The sequence below is a fragment of the Anser brachyrhynchus genome, assembly GCF_964034855.1.
Source record: "Anser brachyrhynchus genome assembly, chromosome: 2".
Classification (NCBI taxonomy): domain Eukaryota; kingdom Metazoa; phylum Chordata; class Aves; order Anseriformes; family Anatidae; genus Anser; species Anser brachyrhynchus.
The window spans coordinates 137,203,407-137,228,023 of record NC_137695.1 but is presented as its reverse complement, the minus strand read 5'-3'; the positions used below and the strand labels follow the sequence as shown (position 1 = coordinate 137,228,023).

At 42.4% G+C, this 24,617-nt stretch overlaps 1 protein-coding gene and 1 long non-coding RNA gene across 11 annotated transcripts; one reads left to right on the top strand and one right to left on the bottom strand.

Moving 5' to 3' along the window:
* Positions 1-773: 773 nt before the first annotated feature.
* NDUFAF6 (NADH:ubiquinone oxidoreductase complex assembly factor 6) lies at positions 774-18,595 on the bottom strand. 10 transcript variants are annotated; one of them, XM_080583110.1, is made up of 11 exons: positions 17,973-18,112; positions 17,199-17,583; positions 14,667-14,766; positions 13,631-13,753; positions 13,341-13,369; positions 10,622-10,678; positions 8,980-9,082; positions 7,282-7,415; positions 5,527-5,628; positions 1,423-1,479; positions 774-917 (listed from the first exon to the last, which is right to left on the bottom strand). In XM_080583110.1, exons 6-11 carry the CDS (start codon positions 10,649-10,651, stop codon positions 789-791), a joined length of 555 nt encoding a protein of 184 aa, XP_080439236.1. In that variant the 5' UTR covers positions 10,652-10,678; positions 13,341-13,369; positions 13,631-13,753; positions 14,667-14,766; positions 17,199-17,583; positions 17,973-18,112; the 3' UTR covers positions 774-788. The 10 variants fall into 10 exon arrangements, 9 of the variants coding, with proteins under 9 accessions (XP_080439236.1, XP_080439238.1, XP_080439243.1 ...); XR_013947690.1 differs by lacking the exons at positions 13,341-13,369; positions 17,199-17,583 and adding an exon at positions 3,853-3,963 and having other exon boundaries at positions 17,973-18,174; XM_080583112.1 differs by lacking the exon at positions 13,341-13,369 and having other exon boundaries at positions 14,663-14,766.
* Positions 18,596-18,865: 270 nt separating this feature from the next.
* LOC308191090 lies at positions 18,866-24,550 on the top strand. The gene is made up of 3 exons (XR_013947692.1): positions 18,866-22,297; positions 22,880-22,974; positions 23,103-24,550. It is a non-coding gene; the product is annotated as an uncharacterized lncRNA (long non-coding RNA).
* Positions 24,551-24,617: the final 67 nt, after the last annotated feature.

Here is a 24,617-nt window from a genome sequence, read left to right as displayed (position 1 = left end):
CAGCAGAGAGGGATGAGGGGGCAGGAGGAAGACAACACCAAGCTAAGAGCACAGTGAGAAAGTGTTTGGCTGAGTTGGAGATTAAGAAAAAAAAAAAACAACCTTGTAAGAGTTTTCTTCATCTGTTGTAAAGCTATCCTCCCACTACCTAGTCACTTCAAAGCTCAATCTCAACACAGTTAAATAATTTCTGTGCTGCAGCTCTGACTAATTTCACCATTTTGAAGTACTACATAAACACTAGATAATTAAAACAGCTGAAGCTTTTCCTGACAGTTTTCTTACATCCAACTATATGCAAGCATCCTTCCAGCTATGAGGCATCATTAGTACTTGCAAGGAGTTCGCACCTTGCACAAAACAGAACTGCTGAGCTGATACACACTGCGTGTATTGTAACTGCTTCAGGGCACAAACAAAGGTGGGGTTTTTGTTGGTGTTTCTTTTTGGCAGTGAAAAGGAAGCTATCAGAAGTATCCACTAGTACAGAATTTGTCCAAGAAGAGCTCTATCACATTGCTGTTATTACAAGAAATGAGACAAAAAGAGTAATCTCAGACAAAGACATATGACTTGGCAGACTTGTGAAGCAGAGATATCGGCCTAATATTCCAAGAACAAACTTAACTACTGCCAGCAGGCTGACAGCTACAGTTCATGCACATCTGCTGCTTCCCAGGAACAGCAGTTTGCAGAAGTGCGAAGTCAGACACTTAACAATTCTATCAAGTGAAGACATTAAAGAATAAAAACGCAGCAGTCTGAGAAAATCTTATGTTAAGAAAATTTTAATATGTTTTTTTCCAAGATCTAATATATAAATACAATGGTAATAATGTACTCCTCTTTTGTAAGCTTGGATGAAATATATTGAAGTCCACTTTCCGTATATTATATAAATAAGCATCTAAAGCAACCTAGAAAAGAAAAGAAAAAAAAAGCTTAGTCCATATGGCGCACACAAATAATTGGGCATTAAATTTAAAAAGCGATACATGAACCCGATAAGGAACTGCAAAAAGGCTTGACAGTTTGCCTGTTTTAGCAAGTGGTAGTGTAACCATCGCACTTGAAGGATACAGAAAAGGCAACTTTTGAGAAGAGGAGCATTAATTTCTACTAGACCAACTAGCAATGATAAAAACAGACAAGGATTTGGCCCCTGGCATTAGAAAGATAGGCTACGAATACACAGACACCTTTGGAGAAATTACGTAGACAAAGAAGGATTGAAGCATTGATCAAACCTACGAGGTTCCACAGAAGGGAACATTATGACTTTCAGAAGTTTTAGGATTCACATTCTCCCATAGACACATGAAGCATTAGTTAACAATGCTTAAATGTGATACTCTCCTGTTCACAAACACACTAGCACAAAAACGAGGCCATCATTTCACCAGTGCACGATATCGCACCCACCGTACAGTAAAAAGCAGGATATGCCTTCACAGGAACTTTCTTCCTGAAAGATCTAGCCTGAAAGTAAATGGGGTAAGGTGGGAAAAAAAAAAAAAAACACTTATCAGGAGAGTTTAACATTTCAGATTAAACATCAAATACTCTGTATGTAACATTTAGAGGCAACAGAATGAGCTTCGTCCCTGCTTACTTTGACATACTGAAGCTGTAATTTTTCACTACGTGCAAGCCAGCACCATCCCTCACCCCATGCAAAAGTAATTACCCAAAGTATGTAATGCTGGGAGACGCCTGCTAGAACTCTTTCATCTTTTGACAACCTTACAGTTTACGTAATAAATAATAAAACAATGTAAATTAGCATCCCTCGCTCCTACAAAGTTCCAAGCTGTATGTGATTTAACAAGTATAGCATAGCAATATATGCTATGCTATACCCACCAAGTAATTCTTTGCATCCCAAGGGACAGCACTGATGGAAGGCCAGAAATGCCTTTCTCTGAGTCTTTTAGTCTGGACCTTTTTGGTCCAGCCTTACTGTCAGTCCCAGCACTTCAGTTATGCTCCGTTTATATTCATGGGACTCTGAAAGTATTCAGTCAGTGCCTCAGGTCCTCAGTAGCTGTGTGTAAACAGTCCAAACCACGGCTGAATCAAACCTACAGTTTAAACACATGTACGACTCAGCTACATCTAACAGAACTGAAGCAAATCTTCCATAGTGCTTATTTATAAACAGTGAATCCCTTCTAGTTTTGCCCTTTCTTTTGCTAAAACAAACAAAAAAGCCCTTCACAAACACTGATGAGTATGTAGGAGTTTGTTATTTTTCTAGATTTTTTCTAGAGAAATCGTGGCTGAAACTTTAGGAAGGAAAAATACTGAATCTTTGCACAGGGCAAATTATTTTAAAACTTTGAGATGAAATACTATGCATATATATAAAAGGAAAATTATGCTCCTTGATCTTATATTCTAGCTTACTAATTGTGAGATGAAAGAAAAAAAGTAATCTTGCTTGATCTTCTTAACTCAGAATGGGTTTGTGTGACTGTTATTTAGAAAGCATGTTATCTTCCCTGGTAAACTGATAGAGCATAGCTGAGATAAATGCAAAAAGCCAAAGGAGACCACCCTAGAGGAATGTGGGAGACAGCGCTTAAGAGAAAAAGGAGGAACGAATAAAGCCTGCTAGCACATTTCAAAGGGCTCACTGTGGGACTGACACAGCCCTTTTATTATATGCTTTTATTCTAACAAAACACCAAAGTCCTAAAGAAAACTGCAATCTTCACTATCTTATTTTGCCCTCTGCTGGTCAGCAGCAGCAGTCTCAGGAAGAGCTGACCACACTTCAGAAACTTCTCTCCCAAGATCAAGTGCCGTATTAGTGCAATATGCTTCATATAATATCCCTGAGACTTACTTAGCATTTTGAGATTGTTTCTTTTGATTGTGAAAGATGGATGATAACTGTTATCTTCATCCTCCAAAACACGTGCCAAATTCTGAGATGGTTAAACCCTCTGCAGGTTTAAGCTTCACCACCCCCAAATAATTCCAACCAGGACAGAGGGTAGTGGTTGAGAACGCCCTTAAGCAAAATAAAAAGGCATAGAATAGATGCATTTAAAGGCACTAGCCCATTACATTCACCTGAAGCATTGAAATCTCCAGAACACACTGCCAGCAAATGCCTATTTCGTCCATTAGGGGAAAAAGTATCTTTATTTTTGCATTAACAAAGACCATCTGATCATTAATGAGGCTAATACCCTACTATTACTGCCTCTTAATACCAGTTTCAAGTAGTATGAATCCTCTAGAGATCCCCCACTGCCCATTATCGTCCACTGATGACGACGGAGATTGGGGCAAGTATTCAGAGAGGGATTTTTTTTATTAAGACTATTAAAAAAGGAAAGGGAGAGGGTGCCAAGACCAATACTCAACTGAATAAAATGCTAATTATTGCCCTGATCTGTTTTCTTTGTGTTCATGCTTTTCTTTATAGTCTCCAATTACATGATCACATTACATATTTTCCATAGGAACCTCCCGGTGTGCAGTTTGGGCAGGGCTCTAGGAATGGGGTGGGAAGGAAAAGACCTAAGGTTCTGCCTTAGTTAAAGAACTGACTAAAGAACTGCCTTAAAGAACTGAATTATCTCTGTCTCTGTCCCAAAGCTTCCATGCAATACCAGCGACCAAGTTTTAAGCAGCTGGACAACAGCTACACATTGCTTATTTTCCGTGCCTCCCACCACTGATATGAGACTTTTCAGGCCAGGTGCTCAGTGTTTCTGTAACCACAATCACAACCCGAGTCAGCAGGTTTTATACACCCTGCACTGCAGGTAGAGGAGTAATGGGAAAAAAAAAAATCAAGAGGTTTCAGCTTGAACATCAAAGATAGTGGGCAGTTTTGACCTTGCATTTTCTTCTTCTGTTCCCTGCTTCTCAAACGGGATAAACAGTTTCCTTGGGCACGTGACAACAAAAACAGAGACATCAGGCAAAACAGCATGAACAGGAATGCACCTAATATAAATTATAAATAGTCTATATTAAAATAATGACTGAGGCTACATGTCTGTGACAAAAAGAATTACTCAACTAGCTGCATTTGAACAAAAAAAAATCAATCAACTAGGTAACAACTCATGGAACAGACGAGGGAGCCTCATTTTACCTTCAGAAAAATTTAAAAGAAGAAGGGCTCTCCTGCTTTACTGAAGAAAATACTTTGTGATCATGGATAACGCTGCAGTAGAGGACTATATTAATGGGGTAAACGCAGAGACTTCTGACACGTCTTTCCTTTGCAGTGGTACCTTTCAGACCACCTTTATTGGAAGCATTGGGTGCAATGCTCAAAGTACATCTGTACACATACGTGTAGACACAAGACACTCTTTACAGTGCTTCTTGCAAGCTTTATTTTCCAGATAAAGGCAGATGTAACACTGCTGATGAAGCATTCTTTTGAATTAGGTACCAACAGGCAGTTCAGATTGGGTCTAGAATAAGAGCATCAACATAAAAAAAAGGGAAAAAAGGCCTATGCACTTCTTTAGGATTCATTATCAACTGTTCCAAAAAAAGAGAAGTCTTTCCTAACGCACTTGGCTGTGGGCCAGAAAAGAAACAGAAAGCACCTTTCCCAACACAGCTTTCAGCACGGCTGGTCAAGTTGGGGAACGGATCCTCCCTCCCCACACACTAAGCAGCAGTTAAAGCCAACGTGCCCTGCTTTCCTGGCAGCCATTCCACTGTGCTGTGCAGATGGTACTTCACAAGCACCTTCTGCGGTGCTGATCCCATGCTGGCGTATTCTTGCACTTATAAAAGTCTGCTGGAAGTTTCTCTCCCAGCAGTAAGGCTTTTAGGCAGTATTTTTATATATGCAACTGGACCTGGTAGTGAGAAAACTGTCTTCTCTACATCTGTACAGACAGATAAATATCTTATTCATACAGAAGTAGCTGTAAAATATTTAAATGTTTTTTTTTTTTCTTAAATTTAAATTTCTCTCAAAGTAACTAAGCTTAAAATATCTGAAATAAGGTATCACACAGAACCACAGAATGGTTTGGGTTGGAAGGGACCTTAAAGCCCACCCAGTTCCAGCCCCCTGCCATGGGCAGGGACACCTCCCACCACACCAGGTTGCCCAAAGCCCCATCCAGCCTGGCCTTGAGCACCTCCAGGGATGGGGCATCCACAGCTTCTCTGGGCAGCCTGTGCCAGGGCCTCACCGCCCTCTGAGTGAAGACCTTCTAACATCTAATCTAAATCGCCCATCTTTCTGTTTAAAGCCATTTCCCCTTGCCCTATCCCTACACCCTCTGACAAAGAGTCCCTCCCCAGCTTTCCTGCAGGCCCCCTTTAGGCACTGGAAGGCCGCTGTAAGGTCTGCCCAGGGCCTTCTCTTCTCCAGGCTGAACAATCCCAACTCCCTCAGCCTGTCCTTATAGGAGAGGGGATCCAGCCCTCTGATGCAGCTATAAATCTTCTAACAACATATTCACAATGTTTTGTAAAAGGTTAGCATCAATTATGTTTATTGGAAAGAAAGAAAGAAAAAAAAGGAAGGAAACTCACATGTTCTAGGTGAATATGGGCCTGGCTGGCAATGTCATAAATGACATCTCTCACATTTTTCTCTTGCTTGCCTCTTATGAAATCCTCTTGAGAAACGCCATGCTAGACACGGGAAGGAAAATCAAAAAGTAAAAACCCTTCAACAAATATCAAGGCTCCATTTTAGCTTCACGAAAGATAAGAATCCTCAAAAGCCCATCCCAGCAACCAAACCACAGGCATATGGCTGAAAGGGCCTAAGTGCGTTTTGCTGCTGCCTCCTCTCTGCACCACCACCCCTTTTATTTTTTATTTTTGGTCACTTAGAAAAAAAAATAGAACAAAGAGAACAGTTGGTACTGATTCTTTCTGCACGAACTTGCTCCCTAAAGACATTGTGGCCAGTCAGATAAGCAAGTCAGGTTTTGAAGTTTTGGGAAGTTGGATCAGCTTAGATGCCCAATTTTTGAAAACATAAACCAAAAAGCAATATTAAGCAGAATAAGGCCAAGAGAAGTTAACAAAGAAGCCACGCTTATCTTGGGATTGGTGTGCACCACCAGGTTTGAAAAAAAAAAAACAAACCACACCCACCACACATTCTGTGAGTACAGTGACCAAAGGAAGACAGAATATGGTATATTAAGAATTGATTCAGAATTGCACCGGTTGCCTGCTGTTCTCTGCAACATTCAGACGTGAAAACTGTCCAAAGGCAGGCAGGTAGGCTTCACGGGAGGGCCAGATTCAAATATAACTCCGCAATACTTGCCAGCAGCTGAAATGCTTGCAAGATGCTCAGTCTGCACAGAAGGGACGCAAGCTGTCTGCCAGTCTCCTGATCTTTAACTACGCAGCTTCACTGTAAAACACCTTCTGCAGCAAGGATGACTGAATTTTTCAGGCTACAGCTGAAAACCAAAGAACTTGGAAAGCCTCCCATACCATCCAGTCCCAGAAGGGCTGAAAGCAGGGAGCAGCTCCCTTCTACAATCCTATAAACCCAACCTACTTCAGTGTCTGTGCCTTCTGCAGAATACTTAAAGCGAAAATACTACTAGATTTATTTATTTATTTATTTATTTTTAAAAAAAGGGGAAACAAAATCACCCTGGAGTTTCATGAAGGTCACTCCTCTCACCTCCCAGAAGATATAAAACCATGACTTTTGAGTCATGAGTATTACTGGGCCACAGCAGAAACTGTTGTAAGAATAAATTAAAAAAGGCATTCTGTTTCATGGAATCATACAGGTTGGAAAAGACCTCTAGGATCATCTAGTCCAACCTTTAACCTAGTACTGAAGTCCACCACTAAACCATGCTACGAAGTTCTACATCTACATGTTTCTTGAAGAACTCCAGGGACGGTGACTCAACCACTTCCCTGGGCTGCCTGTTCCAGTGCCTCACAACCCTTTCAGTGAAGAAATTTCTCCTAATATCCAACCTTAGCCTTCCCTGGCACAACTTTAGGCCATTTCATCTTATCACTTGGTGCTTAGGAGAAGAGCCCGATCCCTACCTCGCTACGACATCCTAAAGGAGGTAATTGTAAATCACAATAATGTGTCCCCTGAGCCTCCTTTTCTCCAGGCTAAACAACCCCAGCTCCCTCAGCTGCTCCTCATAAGACTTGTTCTCTAGACCCTTCACCAGTTTTATTGCCCTTCTTTTGGCACGAAATTTCTGTGCTAACTAAGTGTGATCTCCTATCTAGTGTTGAGACAGTTAGAAACTTTATATTATTCAAATCCAGGTAACTCCTTTCTCTTACCAACATACAAATGTCCATGGGAAGAAAGACCTTTTGTCTTGCACTATGGTACGGAGTTGCTCTTAAACAGGTAACTATGCCTTGCGCTTTCCCAATGTGACTGGCTGCATGGTCGGCGTGGATGTCCCTCACACCTGAAATTGCAGAAATAATGTGTTTAGAAACATACTGCCAGCCCTTCTGAGGGGTCTTCCCTGATGTGTATTACAGAGCTATTTAAGTATTTAGCTAACGAGTGTATTGATCCATGATAGAACTGCCTATGTTTCAGTTGCCTTGAGACCTCAGAGGTGCAAAGCAGCAGGGAAATTTGTTGATTCCCACATTCAGAAGCAAGATGCCTCATTGCTAGTTCCAGTTTTGGTAAAGGGCGTACTTTGTGGAGCAGCACCTATTCAGATACAACCCATCTCTACATAGCCTTGTGTAGAGAATTGGCATGCCTTCTTCCAAGACAGCAGTATTTCAAGAACTGATTTTCCTGCCAGAGAATTCATTCAAGTGTGAGATTCCTCGTTTCATCAATTAGCTGCAGCAGATTCAGCAGTGTCCCGAAGCCAAAAAGGACGGTGCTATGCTTCCCCACTGAACCCGTATTTCTGTGCCACCTCCCTTGTGCTGTAGTGAGCAATGAGATAGTAACATGGTAAACTGGATCAGATCACCACTACAACTACCTTTGGCTACTGCACGGCTGGTGTTAGAACTGAAACAAGAGGAAGATGAGTTGGGTACAGCAGCACCACCCCTCGTCATGGCAAGACCGTGTAAAATTGGCTTATACTGATCACGGGACTGACCCAGGATAAAATGAAAATTTAAAGGAAAATTAAAATTCACAGTTAAAGTTCTACCGGAAGCGACATTCTACAAAGACAGAAATGAGGATACAGGAGTTACAGATCAGTGAGCCTGCCTGGCACCTAGAAATGATACTGGGCATACCAGAATCACTGCCCAAGCCTGCCTGAGCCTTGCATGTGTCTCAGGACCTTTAGGAAATAGTCACTATAGGCAGACTACATGGATTTATTTTAGTAATGGCAGTAGAAAGCAGACTGTGGCTTGGAGGAATCAATAGGTATAACTTACTGACTGGGCAACTCAGGCTTTACATATAACTAGGGATGAAAAGAAAAAAAAAGCCTCAAAGAACAAGAGTTAACAATGACTTGCGCTCAGCCTAAACATTGATATTTTACCAACTTTTAGGAAGGAGCAAGGATTCAGACCCAAATTTGCAACATTACCAAGGGAACCTTACAGGTTTGGAAGTCAACTGTTTCAAGATAGCCAGTACAGATCACAAGAATACAGAACAATAGCTGCAGAGTAACTACAGCACTCTGTGTTCTGCCAAGTGGGACAATCAGAAAATACAGGAGAGAGCTGAACTTACCACACTCCATAATAGGGACAAGAAAACAGAAGACATTGTTAAGAGAAAGAACAAAGTATGAAACTACACTTCAATGACCTTTCCACTAAACAGTTTCTAAGGAAAGCGCGTACTTTCAGGAGAGGGGCAATTAAGACTCTAGGTTTATGGTTGAACATTAAGATGGTATCTGAAGGGACAACCTATACTGAAATTAAACCTTGGTGGAAAAAAAGTGTTTGTTTGTCTTGAAGCATCAATAAATATCATACCAGTACTAATGAGTCATCAACAAGACCTAAAAAGGGGAAAGCACCTACCCAGCATTTCCAAAGTGAGGTACAAGAGAGCACTCTGCGTGTTCTCAGCATACGTCTCAAGCTCCTGGATGTTACTGTATGCTCTGTCATCCAAATTCTTCTCCTGCAATTTGAACACAAAACTTCAGTAAAAGGTACACAGAACTGCTATTTCTGTAAGTTTTTTATTGTACACACATTAGACTGATTTACTGTTAGAAACAAAGGACAAAATGAAGAGATAAAGGGAATATACACTCAGGTAGAAACAGGCATTAAAACCTGGAGGTAGTCTACCATAAACTACATGCAACTGCAACCAAGTCCAGGTACTGGAGCAATTATAACCTTGTGCAATAAAGACACATCAGAATTTTCCAGAAAAAAAGATACAGCCAAAACAAAATGATACCGAGGTGCCAAATTTAATACCTTATTAGAAACTGAAGCACAGAGAAATTTAGATGAACAGGAATATATTCTTGAGAATATGCACACACACACAAAAAAAACAATCCATCAAATACACATGAGTTTCAAAGTCATATGCAAACACCCCAAAAATATAACACCCTCCATCATTCTTCCTGTCCTAATAGCTTCTGTGGTTAAAATATACCAGTTTTAAGATTTAAAAACTCTGAAGCCTTTCATAGTCAATTGCTTGCAGAGCGTTGCTGCTATCAATTTTCTCAAGGTATAAATTTAAGTGATACCAGCTTCAGTAGCGAAGCTACTTTAAGAAATTTGTGCCCTTACCTTTTCATTCTTTCCCTTATGTCAGAGTTGGTAGCAGCATTGCTGTACCACTGAAATTGTTCCTCTCATTTTTCCCCAAAAAAGGGTGGATATTTAGATTCGTGTTATTTTAATGTTCTGATTTACATTAAAATTAATTATTAAAATTCATTTAATACATTAAAATTAATTAATGTTCAGCAAAAACTCCACAGCCACAACAGGAAAAAGCAGCAAAGTGTGGCAGAAAGGTTCAGAGAGGTCATTCCAATTTTGAGGTTTTATTTCCATGACTCATCGTAAGAGAAGGCTATTTAGGGGCAAAAGTGACATGGTAATAAAAGAGGTGAGAAAGAATAAAAAAAGATGTTAATGAACGGGGCAGGATTGGAATGGCACAAAAAGAGACTATGCATGAGGCTTGCTTCTTATGTATCTTCATTTCCTTTTCTATTAAAATGCAGTTTTCCAAAATTCTTAACAGGTGAATATGAAGATCTCACTATTTAATATAAAATAGGACTTCCCTCATTTATATACAGAAAGGTATCCAAGCATAACTCCCAATGGAAACATCTAGGGGAAACCACTGTAAATCAGAAACAAAGGCCAACAACAGAAATCATGGGCACAGATACACTGGTTATCAGAGCAGGGAACAAGAAAGGTGTGGACTCACAAGCTACATCACTAAAATTCTAAATGGATCCTATTAGCCTTTTTGGCCAAAAAGGGCAGAAATTATGAGTAAGAGCACTACGGAAGAACTAAAAGGAAATTAAAAAGTACCATTCTCAGGAGAAATACCACTGTCTGGAAAAGATTAATTACTTAAGCTCGTTTTTACACACAAACTCATAAAATTAAGGGGAGAAATTCTAATATGACTGAAAACAGAATCAGACTTTGAATGGTAAATACTTACTCTTTCATCAATGATCTTCGTGAACCACATTTTAGTCAAGTTATGCCTCTTGACGGCCTGAAAATTATCAAATAAAACATCCATGTTAACGTATATAAACTGATGGTAGTACCGCATTCTGAAGGTTGAAAGATATTTTTCATACTACTTTTCTGCTAAATTGCCCTACTTGTACATTACATCCATTTTGAACCACTGTCATCCAAACACATCCTCATTTTTCAAGTTTTTAAAAATGGTTTCTTCCACAGAAATGGGACGTTTGGTTTCACTTTTCTTATGTTCAAAATGGACATACTAGTAGGAAAAAAATATACAGTTGCCATCTAAAATTACATTAAAGTCACTGAGAGTTGAGCTATTAATTATTCTATAAATATTTTTATAGGCTATTTATATACTTTACTAGTGCATAAATCTCTCAGAATCCAAATTTGAGTATTCTGGAATATACAAAACTTTAGAAAAAACTTTTAACATGATAAATTATTATTTTTTCCTGGAAAATCAAAACTGTCTTCATACAAACTCAACAGTGAGAACACAGTATACATAAAAAACACTGTGCCAAAGGCATGCTAGTTCTATTAGCAGCTCTGCAACACTTAAGATTTCAGCCAATCTATTTCCCAATGTTACTTTCTAGGAAATGCAATGATATTCACGAAGATTTGTGAAGCTGCACTCTTTAAATAGGTCATTCTTGGGCATTCGCTGAAATACAGAAATATGATTTAGAAATATGAGAGAGGATTTTCTCGAGTTCAGAAGTCACCAGGACAGGCTGTGCTGTTAGTTTGTTACAGTGCTCTGCAGCGGTCAGAGGTAACAAAGCTCCTAAAAATAATTTCTGAATTATTTCTCAACAGCTTATTTCGCAACCAGTTCTGTTTGGATTGTCTCACATTGGTCTTCCGTCAGAGAAATCACATGTAAGGTCAGATCTTACCAGAGAGATGGGCCATTTCTTTCTTCCACTTCAAAATCAATTTTCTGCTTTGTGAGAAAGGACTATGACTGGCGGTCAGAGCTGCTGCAAAGGGCTGCAATTTATATCTCACTATCCGGATGATTTATATCTGGATGATTTTTTTCTAAGTTAAGCTTCAGCTAATAAACATTTCTGCCCCACACTGATATACACATGAGCAGCCTGAAATTAGAAGTGATGGAAAAAATATACACAATCATACCCAAAACTGACTTGTACCTAATCTACTCAGACAATTAAAATGAGATGATATCTTCAGAAACAAAAGTATGTTAAGCTACACAAAAGCAAGTTCCTCCTTGGAAAGGAGATGAAGGCATTTGGGGAGAAAACCGTCTTGTTCCTGGGCAGTTTGCCACAGGCTGGAATGGAGACAGAAAGAACAAAAAAAAATAAAATAAAATCAAAGGCACAGACAGACTGACATGCAGAACTACCAATCCTGCATCTTAATGTTTGTGTTAAAGATCCAGCCAGGGTGATATTCTAAGTCCCGTAACTTTGCACAAAGGCTCACAACATTTGCCAGTCTTCATCCTAACCGTACAAACACTTTGTTGTGGTTACAGCACACACTTTGTATGAGCTGGAGATGCTTATGAATAGCTCTGGGCTTCCTAAAAGTGACTAAACAGGTGTTTTTCCTTTATTTTACTTCTTGGCTTTACCTATCTTTTCTCTTAGTTAAACAAACAGCACCTTGTTCAAAACCAATTTTAATCTGAGCGTTGGTAGACAGGAACAAATGCTCGCTTATGTTTTATTTCACGTTTGAAGGAGGAAAAATCAGGGACAGACTGAAGGTTCAGCACTGCTAAAAGTCATTCAAAGAAGATTTGGAAAGGACTCATTTTTGTGGTCTCAAAGGTGCAGCAGAGAATGGATGTGAAGCCAAGATGGCAACAAGTTAAAAGCTCCAATCCCACAGGAACTGCGTTGTTCTAACCCCTCGTTGCAGTGGGTGCTCTGCTTCTCCTGGGATTTTTAACAGGAATAACACAGATAAATACTTGGATGAAGAACCCACTTTTGTCTGCCTGTTCTTCAGCAGGTCCGTACATCTAACTGCCTCTGGGATCTATCTTAACTGCATTCAGCTATGGAAATTTAGACAAAATTCAACTTTTCCAGTCCAGGAGCTCAGAGATCCCTACTTTTAACACAAGTTCTGATCTTATAGAGGCCTTACAGAATTTCCATCCCTGAAGAAATTAAACTCAACGTGACCCTGAACACCTGATCTACTGACTCTGAAGTCTGACCTGCTTTGAGTGGGAAGCTGGACTAGCTGACAACCAGAGGCCCCTAAAAACTAAATTATTCTGTGATGCTGAATCAGCATCGAGGGGAAATCCATTTATACTGCCTCCAGGCCTTCAATTGTCTATTAAACATATCAATGGCAGGTCTGACTACTAGAAACAACAACAAAAAAAACAATCTAAAAAAAACTTATGTTTCTTCAGCCATGACCAGAAGAGGAACGGATCTGTAGGTGTACTTCCTGAGCAACGTTCTAGTGCCTGCCAGAACTCACATGCAGGGTCTTGGTAAAAATAAACCGTTAAAGTTCACAAGTACATTCCCTGTTACTCAATGCACACAAAAGGATCAGCACAGAACATCGTATATAAATAGAAGTCACCAAACAAATCTCCAGCAAGGAGAAAGACTGCATGAAGATTCTCCCTGTTGCCCAGTAACTAGGTGTGAAGGGTGTAAACTTACAGTTTAGCGCAATTTCCTTTGCCCTTCTCCTAAACAGAAGAGAAAAAAGCAGTCGGTTCACAGAAGCCTGAGCCTCCAAGTAGGTCCTACCTAAATATTCTCCTTTTCCAATTCTGCTCTTCCTAGGTAACTTACAACATCACACATAGACATACACACCCTTTACATTACCTGTTTGACATAAAATAATGCAGTTAGCAACGCAACACAGCAGACACAAAGCAACAGAATTATTTCTCACAGCAATGATTTGGTCAAGTGAATTTTGGGACAATACAGATGTATTTTACCCTCCATAGTGCTACAGCAACTGGCTGATGGGGTGGGTTATCGCAGTATATATCTTCCACAGCTTTCCTCCAGAACTGCATTCGCATCAGGCCTGTAGTCTTCTGAGTTATGGAGTCTTTGATCTGGAAAGGATATATCTGGAGTGAAATTCACAGTCTCCTTAAGGCACTTGGGTCTGTCTGTACTGGAAAGACAGACACAGGACAGTCAAACTCACTAGGGGAAGGGCTCAGAATTTTTGTTTACTCCTAACAAACCATATGAACACTGCAGAGAGTAAATAAAAATGAAACATTCACCACAACCTGACTTTGAAACCTGTGGAAATTCAGTTCTGGACAACTCCCACCTTGGCTTTCTTCTCTCAGGAGAAGAAGCAGCGGTTAAGAGCAGTGAGGGAGCGAAGCCCTGCGAGGGCTGCCAGAAGCACAGCACAGAGGCTGCACCCGGGGGGTTGCTGGGTCAGCACATCTCTGGGACTGCTCCTTCCTGGCAAAGGTTACCAACGTTTGTGGTTGCACCGGCAGTTTTGGCCGCCCAGCAGAAGTGGGAGGGTGCAGCCGCTCCCCTCCCACAGCTCTCTAATTACAGACTTCCCTCCTGGAAGCATTTCCCTCACCTAACTCCTGCCAGGAAAGACGTGGGACGGATTATATCATTCGGGTTTTTGACTGACCTCTTAACACAGGGGCTAGTTACACTTTTCTGATCCTACCACTGCATTTCAAGCCAGGACATAGGTGCAGTCACATAATAACAGCAAGGACCTCAGCCTGTTTGTTAACACTTCATTTCAAAAATGCAGAACATAAACGAGAGTCAGAAAAACTACATACATGAGCAGAAGAAATTGGGGGCAGCTGGCTACTTTCCAAGGGCCATTCCAAACCAGAGGTTTGTATTGGCTTCTTTATTCATTGCCCTTTCTAGTATGAAAAGTTAAATCTCAGCAAAACACCAGCTACTGGTGTAATTTAGAGTCCTGAAACTGTTACTTCACATTTCCAGAGATCGCAAGTGTATTTTAATACCTGCCTGAGCCAGTTCCACATTGAAGGCTCTTAAAGCAAAAGCAGAGGTTCGCGATTCTGCAGGCAACAGCAGAGAACACAGAAACCCTTCATAGTCACGCTTTCTATAAAAAGGAAAGAAAATACACACATTATTTATAGCACCATGTAAATCAGGCACGTTGTTGCTTAGTATAGAACTCCTAAAATAGTAAGAATAAGTTATAGTTCAAAACTCTGACTCTGCAAAAGTGGCAGCTTTTAAGCTTATTTTAAAATAAGGCAAGCTCTGAGAGAGGGGGGATGCAAGCTGAACTCTCAACACACCTCTCGGATCCTGATCTCAAGGTATTTGGCTGAAGGCATGGAACAAACCCGTGGCAGAACTGCAAATTGAATCCAGATTGTCTGACCTCCAGGCCTGTGTTCTAGACATGAAGTCAAATTTCTTTAAAAGCTTGTGCTGTGGAGTTTGGCAGTAATGTACCTGCTTAACCACCAAGTTTTTGTTTATTAAAAGCATAAAAACTCTGTGCTGCAGTGGCAGTTTCCCAGCAGGTAACTCACCGCCAGTCTGAAGTGATATGCTTTCATTTGACCACGTGGGTGTGCCATTAAATTAAAAACAATCAGAGCACATGGGGAACAATTATAAATTGCAAAATCATTCGTAACTGTAATGACCAAAACCACTTGGCCACCTCAGGAAAGCTAAACTGCTTGTTTTGAACAGTATTTGTGCACTTTCCGATAAACCTGCAACCCGATTCTTCATTAGAAGAAAAGCAGCAACGCCAAGTTATGTCTCAAGAACGGAGAAGTAGGTGTCAAGTTAAACATTTACTCATTTTCAAGAAGTCTGCTGTTCTTAAATGTCCTCTGTTTCTTTTGAATGTCGGCTTAAAACAGAAAAAAAAAAAAACTAAAGCCAGAGGTTAAAATTAGGGTTGCTACTTAGAGCACCAAACAAAAATGAAATGTAACAGTTTCTTACTCCTGCAACACACAGCAGCTTGATAGCTAGCAAATGCTTAGAGTTTTCTTAATACTTGTGAAACTTGTTTTCCTGATGCAAATCCACAAGCATCAATGAGAAAACAGCATTTGGGGATTTTAGCAGGCTTTAAAGGCCACGTTCATAATAAACAACAGATGCATCAAACCTCCCCCAGTTAAGACTCTTTCTGAAAAGTACCATCAGCTCAAATCCTAGGATTTTTTTTTCCTAAACAGACTGTAAAAATACCCAGTATTGCCCAACCTGGGCAGAGCTGCAAGGTTTACAGCCACTTTTTCCAAGTTCCAGCGATGCTGTCTGCCTGGGTTGTTCACACAACACAGAAACACCACTACCTCCAGAAAGGAAACAATGAAATACATTTCACAAAGTAAACAGCAGCACAACGGAGGTATTTGTCTTCTCTCTGGTAACTTTTTTCACTTACCCTAAGCTTAAAAATTGCAGGTACCAAAAAGAAAGTTTTTAAAAAAAAAGTGTGAGTTTTATGTTGACATTGCCCCCTTGGACATAACAGAAGAAATGCAAATTTTCTGGAACCTTCAGCAAAGCCTCAGCATGTAAAACTAAGTTCATATTAGGGTAGATCATGTTGCAACCCAACTCTGTGTGTTAGGGTAAGGAATGAAGAAAGGAGGGAATTTAAGGTAGCCTGCTATCTAGTGTTTCATAGTCTCCCTCTCAAAGAAATATAAGCTTACATATTAACCCACAATAGGAAGATTTTATTAGGACCATTACTGGTCTTTTAGTGTTATTAAAAGTTTAGAGTCTTAAGAATTTCTTCCACATTGTAAAACTGAATAACATCATCAGTTCATAAGTTTGTCTTCCAGAGCAGACATCATCAACAGCAAGAATCAAGAAAACGTATCTGCTACAGAAAAATATTTTTAATCAAACAGCTTAAAGCCAGTTTTAAAAGACCTATTTGAACAGCAGCTTCAATTAGATGATGCCAAAAGGATAACCACTTTTAATTTCACTACTGTAAATACTTGTGTATTTTTATAAGTAGTCTTTTTTATGTTTTAATATAAAACAACAAAAATGTCTAATGAAAATAACAAAAGATGCTAACCTTCTGTGACTTGGGACCTAACTATTCTGTTCACAGTTGTTCGCTAACAAAAATATTTTAACTGTATATATTGCTTGTACACAGAGCCTTTGATCTCCTGAGTAACAGGTAAGCCCTGGGTAGAGCAACCACGAAAACACAGCCACAGTCTCTAATTTTATCAACTAAACCACAAACTGGCTATGCATTCTGATGCACCCGAAAAGATCTGCAGCTTGCTGCTTCGTTGAAAACTTAAGGTGGTCACATTTCTCTGCATTAGCCGTCCCACTTCAACTACTACCGCTGACCACATGTGACTTTGTGTCTTTTACAGCTGTCGGTTTGGAGACGACTATCCTGTTCCTCTCCTTCCATACACACTTCGAAGCCTTCTCTCTGCTTTCATCAACAACAGCATCCAAATAGAAACCAGGAGTCTTTACACAGCAGATGGGTTTCTTTCTCTAACCCTGTACCTTTGAACTCCTGGGGACTAGGAAACAAGCAGAGGGCGTTGCACATCGCTTGCAGCTCCAGAAGCAAAGCAGGACGCGTCCCCTGACCTGAAAGCCTCCGGGCTGTGCTCCTACTCCTTGGGCTTTGACCAAAGGCAGATGCTTTTGAAAAGATGTTTTTGCATCCTCCCCCTCCTGCTTTAAGGTCAGGCCAGCTACTTCAGGTCTGTCCAGCTGGGGGATTTCCTCTGCTCGTTTTTCCAAGGAGTCCTTGGAAAGTTTGACTATTTCCCAGTAACCAAGACCTGAAAGCACTGATTATTTTTAAATGCCCGTTTCGATGATCTTTCACTGCATAATCTGAAACAATGAAATGGAAACGTCCAATGCTTCTGAAGAAAAGCAGCTGTGAACGAAGGAAGAAAAAAAAAAAAAACACTGTTTACAGATTAAATCAGCCTTGCAGTTCCAATATTTATCCAGCAGTTTCCACCGCAGGTTTTTATTTGCGGTCCCGATATTACTCGAGGAGAAAAGACCACAACAGGAGCAGGGCCCTGGCACTCCGCGGGGCATCTCAGGACCTCGCACGTCCCCCGAAAAGGGGAGGTCGGTGTCCCCGCAACGAAAGGAGCCGGCCCACATTAAGATTTCCTCAGGCCCATCCCCGGGCCGGATTACCCTCACTGACCGGGCCGGGCTCCCCCTCACCGCCCGGCCCCGGCCCCGGCTCTCCCCACCCCCGAGGCGGGCTGGGCGGGCGGCGGAGCCCGGCCTCCCCCCCCGAGGACTCACCGCAGCAGCTCGGCGCAGTACTGCACCTCTCCCCCGGGCTCCGGCCGGCTCCAGCCTGCCGCCACGGCCGCCCTGCCTTCCCTCAGCCACGGCTGCCCGCCGCGGGCCCCCGCCGCCCTCACCAGGCGGTGGCACGGCGCGGGACGCAGCCCTCCCGCGGCCATGGCGGCGGCCGCCATTTTGCCGCTCCGCCCCTCCTGTCGCTCACCCCGGCCCGTGCAGCCGAGGGGGACGGCCCCTTCCTCACCCCCTCGACGGGGAGGGTTGGCAGCGAGTCCTCTGTAAAGTGGCGGCTCCTCGGTGGTTTGGCCGCTTTTCCCCACACGATTCCCGCAGCGGGGGTCCCGCGCCCTACTGGCTCGGCGGAGGGTGGGAGGACGCTGGGACAGGACCCTGAGGTAGCCTCAGGCGGAGATCGGCTCCGTAAAGTGCCGAAGGGTCGCAGAAGGGCCCGGTGTAAAAGTTTAAGGGAGAAAGTACCGGTAGATGGCACCCAAGAATGCGTTATTTCTGTCCGGGGTTTTTGGCCGTGCAGCCTTTTGTTGTCCTGCAAATGGCTTCCTCGGCGCCGCCCTGGCCTCAGTTTACCCCGGCTCCCGGGGCGGGCGCCGCTGGCATGGGCTTGAGCTGAATTCCCCTCAAAAGAAATTCCGGAAAACCCGGCACTCACGTGTTCAAACCCCACAAATCTGAGGAATCTGAATGATAAAAATATCCCGTTGGAGCAGTCCCAAGCTGTGACAGGCTGGGTACAGCAATATTCGTACACAGAACATGTTCGGGCAAGAGAGCCAGCACACCACAACACAGCGGTGGCACATGAACACGGGGACAAGGGAGACCTGACACACTGGGTTAGAGCTGCCATCCCTAAAAGACACCTTAAAAGCTTCCAGGTGCAGGCTGTGGGACACTGCTGGGACCTTGTGCTGGATATGGTCCCTCTGCAGAGCTGACTCACATCACAACACGGTTGTTCTAGTCTTGTAGTCACAGGCAGGGCAGTCATGTCCCCTCAAAGTTTGGCCTATCTGAGGATAAACTAACAAATTAACAAAAGTACCAACAAGCTTAAGAGCTGTTTCATCTTAAAACCATGCCAACCCAAACTGTGGGTAGTTATTAGTAGAAGTAGCAACAGGCCAGCTTTCCGTCCCCAGCCTTGCCATCCTCCTCCCAAGTGCCAGCTTTTCCTTCACTTAATACTACATGGAGCTGATTCAGGGGATTAAAACAGCAGAACATTCACTGCTCTCTCTTTGTTTTCTTGAGGAAGTTTTCTACCAGTTTGCTGCTCTGAATCAGTTCACTATGTGGTCAGGTGAGAATACATGCCAGCACAGGGAATTGGCACGATCAGGAGACTATGAGCTGGAAAGTGAGTAGGATCTCCCTGATCTGGGGCACTAATATGCATGTTCATTTGCTTAGCTGAAAATTATTGAAGCCACACAGTAAATATGGGGGAGGTTTTGAGTGGGCAGTGACATTCAAGTTACAAGACATCTGTTTGGAAATGAGAGCAAGCCTTTATTTTGTGTGATGACAAGACAACAAAGGGAAGAGGAGGAGAGGAAGGCTGGGAACATCATTCCAGCATTATTTGGTTTATCGATCAGTGGCTCTTGTGGGTTTATCCTGAGTCTTTCTTCGTCCCTTTCCCTCAGTTCTTTCCCTCGTCTCTGAAGTTCTCTTTGTCTTGAAACTCTGGACCTTGTTTTAAACCCTTGCTATGCCTTGAGCAGGATTTATTGTTTGTCAGGGCACCCAAAGGAGGTCATTTAGCTTTGGTAGATTTCTGGGTGGAGGCTGAAACTGCTGTTGTTTAAGTTTTCAGAGAGAACCCCTAGATAAATGAATCCAACTCTTTCAGCTGCTGCCAATTCCTGGCAGAAGGGTTACATAAACATACTCTAAACCTCAAGGGTATTATAAATAAATCTTATAAAATATTAACTTTTGTTAATCTCTGAATGAACCAAAATGGTGTTAATCTGATTTAAACCCTTAGTAAGAAAAGAATTAACCAGGTATCTTATAAAAAACGTTAATCCTGACCTCTTTCTCAGTTCACTGAATTTGTTTCTTGCCATTCTGTACCTTTACTGTTCTCATTAAATTACACTTTTTTTTCTTTAAACAAATATTTCACATATCATGTATAGTTATTGAAAAGCTTCTTCAAGTCTGTTTTGGTTCTAGCCCGTTAGACTTTTGTTTTGCCAGTGTAGTGAAAATAATGATTAGAGTTAATGTTTTATGGAGTTACTTTTAACACTGTATATGAAATTTTAAGCTTAATAAGGGGCTTCTATGATTTTTTAATGATAAAATTGTGTCAAAGAGCTCATTTCATGGCCTTTTTCAATACTCCTCTCAGAAGCTGAAAGATAATGCTCTCTCTGATGTGTACTTATTATTTTGTCCAGCAGATTCCTCAGATAAAACTCTGAAATCCTTGGGCAGAAATGCTAGTGACAGCAATGACTGGTTTAGGTAGAAATAAGTCAGTTGTTGCTGTATTATAGAGTTTTTGGAGGAAAAAAAAATGTTTTGGGTCAGAAAATACTGATCAGTTATATCCAACCCTTGTTAAAAACATCCAGATATTATTTGTCACCATATAAATGAGAAAGAGAGACCCTCTGCTATCCTGTGATAGCCAAACAGAGTCTGAAATACAGGAGGCCTACGTATATGCAGGTGCTTGTACCGAAAAAGTGATCATACAGAAGAGAATAGGAGAGAAAGAGACCCACCTCAGCATAACCAGCAGGCTGGAGGCTCAGGTATTCACTGGAAAATGAGATACCAACACCAGCATCCCTAAGCTGTAATGATGAGGGAAGAAATAAGAACAGAGATCTGACAGGTATATCCTCTGCACTTGCATGAGCAAGGATATATTTTCTTTCTCTCGTTTTCCTCTTCTGAATACTCCTGGATTCATTCCAATATGAGTTAAGGAAAAATCTTTGTGGAGTAGCAATAGTATTTCCTGTCCAGTTGCATGCCGCAATGAACAGGCACATGCAGTTATTTTTACCTGGACTACTAAAAATATTCAACCAAAAATCTTTGTTTAAAGGAGTACGGTAACAAAACATGACTAACAAAACATGACTAACTGCAGTCGTTCCACTCCTGGCCACAGAATAATGCGTTCACACACGTGGTAACAAGCAGTGGGACATTTTAAAACACAGTTTTCCCTTTTTACATGGTTTAAACCTTTAAGTCCTTAATTGCAAAGTAGACAGAAAGTTCCAAAAGGATGTTGCAGCTTTCATCTTTGTTGCTGCTGTATGTTTATTTTTTGCGGTTTTGACTTTAGATAAATGTGCTCGTAAACTTTCATTTATTTCTTGTTACCATTTGCTCTTTCACTCCCCAGTTTCAAGCACAAATGAAGACTGTAAAAGACGCTATACAATGGACGACAAAGGTCTCAGAATTATTAAGTGTGAGGACCACTGTGTGCTTCCCTGGCCACGTGCTGCAGGACTGAAGTGACTGTCCTACAGAGGGAAAGCAAATGGCTCTTTTTTTCATATCCACCAGCACCTTCACCAGCAATGGGAGCCCTCCACTGCACCCACAGGAACTGCTGCTCGTCTGACATTTTCAAGCCTTCTGCAGTTTTAGTGAGGTTCAGTTTTACTCCCCTGGGTAGATCTGTCAACGCCCTTTACATATGCCATCAGGCAAAGGCTGGATATTGCCAACTTTAAGTTATTTCTGATTCAGACTGCAAACTCGTGTGTGAAGCAGTTATGCAACTTTTGTTGCATGATACCTTTTGATACCTATCTTTTGTAAGGATAGTCTCTTACCTTTTTTTAGCCAGTGGAGTAAAACAGGACTTATGTAGAGAGAAATTCAGAATAAGGACATAGCTTCAGCACTCAGATCACCCTAATTAACCTCAGTCTCTCTACTGCTTGTAGGTTACTGATCCTCTGACCAAGAGCCTCTCCACAGCTGCACCGTGTTCTCTGAACACACAAACAGGCAGAAGCAGGACTCGGTGCCAAATTTTCAAGAGCTTAGCACATAACTGCCCAGCTTCCACTTTGACATCAGAATAAGATTTTAAGGATTGAGAAGGCATTGCTAGTTATCTAATGTACTCCTTTGTAAATCTCTGTGGGGACAATGCACTCTCTTCGGAGTTTTGGCTCTAGCTTTTCAAGAGCCACCCTAAAAGCTCAGTACTGTCGTGAGAAGAGATGACTTATCTGTCCGCCCTTGCGCAGCAGCGCGGGCCCACACAAACACAGTTTGGTTCCATGTTGTTGCCTGGGGTGATATCAGATGCAAATAACGTGAGTATTTGAATGGAATTCACAAAGTGTATGCTTTTAAGATAAAGTAGAGCCAAGTCCTGCTGCTGCTGCTTTGGATGCAAATGTATTTGTAATGAACTCCGGTTTTGTACGTATCCCTTATCTTGCACCTGTTATCATCTTTGTTGTAAAAAGCTTACAGGCAGGCTTGCCAAATGATACGCCCCATCTGTGCTACCTGTTAGCAAGAAACATGCAAACTGAAAAGCCACAGGTTCTTGACGGACAGGTACCAGTGCTGTTGCTCTGGCTAGCAAGGACAAGGTCTTTGTGTTCTTTCAGCAAGTTGCCAGCCTTTTCTTGTTTGCAATTCTTGTGAAGCTGTTGGGAGGGAGATGAGAGGGAGAGGAAGCTGGGGGTGTGCAAACTGGTCTTTGGCACGCAGATGAAGTCAGTCGCAAATATAATGAGGATTTCAATGGAATCTACAAAGCAAATGTGTTTTTGCCAGGGCCAAGATAGAGCTAAATGTTGTGTCTGCTGTGTTGGAGGCAGATGCATTTGTTGTCAACACTGCTCTTGTTTATATCTTTTCGCTTGGACCCCTGCAAACCGGACCAGCACCTGGAGGGAGGGAAGGTGAATAATGGGGAACTGCATCGCTAGGACTTGTCCCTGGGAAGTCTGGGAAGAAGTGACATAGCAGATGTGGCAAGGTGAGAGTGTGCTAAGGCAATTTCAGCAAAGAAGCAACAGTAGGGGAGAACAGCACTTCCAGGAGCTTATCATGCTCCACTGAGATCTCTACGTTTTCCTGTGTTGTTTTTTTTTTTTTTTTTTCTAGGAACTTGCAAGAGGCAGCACTATTGAATAACCAGGGCGCAAGGCCGGTAGATTGGATTCTGAAGTCCTGTCACTAGGTTCCTGTGGCAACATGTGTACTGCCTGTGATGGTCACATCTGAGAGCAGCTGACGCCTCATGGCTCCTGGACCAAGTCATTTCAACAGCCGTTAGCAGCTATATTTAACTAAGTCAGCAGGAACACAGGGTGGTATGAGACCCGTCCCACCAGGGAAACATCCCCAGGCCTGTTTCCACTTTGCTACCTGAGACAGAGGGGATGAGAGCAGCAGATCTTGGTGTTCCTGGGCATGGACCACTCCCTGCTCTGCCATTCACCCTCTGCCTCATGCTCCCTGCACAGGCATGCTGCTGCTTGCTGCCTTTGTGCGTTAGAGCAAGGTAGAGGGTAGAACTTGGCATCGTGAGCACCCTGTCCTAGGCCTTGAGTTACAAGGGAGTTCATCCAGTGGCATTTAGCCGAAACAAAAGACACAAACGGGGCATTTGTTCCTATTGCTGCCTGCCACGTAGGGTGTATATCGACAAGAACTAGGAAGGGTACCACACCTTGACCCCCCAGTCAGTCCCTGAGGATAATCAATAACCTGGTTACTCTGGCAGAGGCCGTGATGGTGGCGTCTTTCAGCACTTGGATCCCTTCCACGAGACGCAAGCCAGGAACCTCCTTCTTCTGCTGTTTAGAAAACCAGTGGCCTGAGGGGATCCCACTTTATTATGGTTAAACCCTGACCTGTCCAGGAACTTTAACCAGGCTCCAGCCTCTTGCAGGGCTGAGCGTGCTGCCAGGCAGCTGAGCAAAACACTGCAGATTTGCTGGCAGTGATACAGCACGCCGAGCACCCTTGCCGCCTGCAAGGCTCCGACAGAGCTTGTAAAAGGGCTCGGGGAAAACTTTCCATTCAGAGCGGGCATTCCTAGGGTGCTGGTGTGCCAGTCTCCGGGGATGAGACAATGCTTTGGGAAAGTCACATGTAACAAACAGCTAGCAGCAACATGTCTGAAGTTACAGGTCACAGACGTGCATTCATTCCTTCTTAACTTTTGGTCTCTGCCTCCCAGCAGCTGCTCATGCCATCAAACTAGCCTCTTCTCTCTCCTTCCTCCACCAAAGCCCCTGATGACAAGTACCAGGCTGTCCCCATTATTCAGGCCAGGCAGCCAGCAGCTTAGCAAGAGTGCCCCAAACCCTGCTCGTTTCTTTTTGAAGAGATAGTGCCTGCCTGGGTGTCTCTGACATCCACACTTCTCTGCCTACCGCAAGCGTTTTACACCGCACAGTCTGAGGTCAAGGGCCCTTCTGTGGGCCGAGCAGGGAAAAAGAAGCTCCAAGAGCCTCAGAAATCTCCACAGAGGTGAGCGAACACAGCACTTCAAACAAAAGCCTAAAAAGCCTGATGTCAAGTGTTTATATATATATATATGTGAATAATGAAAGACTTACCCTGCTGAATGGGCTTCCTGGCAGCAGCTAAGACACCTCAGGTCTTCTCCCA

Coding starts and splice junctions, on each gene's coding strand:
- NDUFAF6 (XM_080583109.1), bottom strand. CDS start 18,151: ATGGCGGCCGCCGCCATGGCCGCGGGAGGGCTGCGTCCCGCGCCGTGC. Junction 13,754..14,666: donor TCAATGTGGAACTGGCTCAG/GCAGGTATTAAA, acceptor TATCCTTTCCAG/ATCAAAGACTCCATAACTCA. Junction 918..1,422: donor ATCCTGCTTTTTACTGTACG/GTGGGTGCGATA, acceptor TTTCTTTTCTAG/GTTGCTTTAGATGCTTATTT.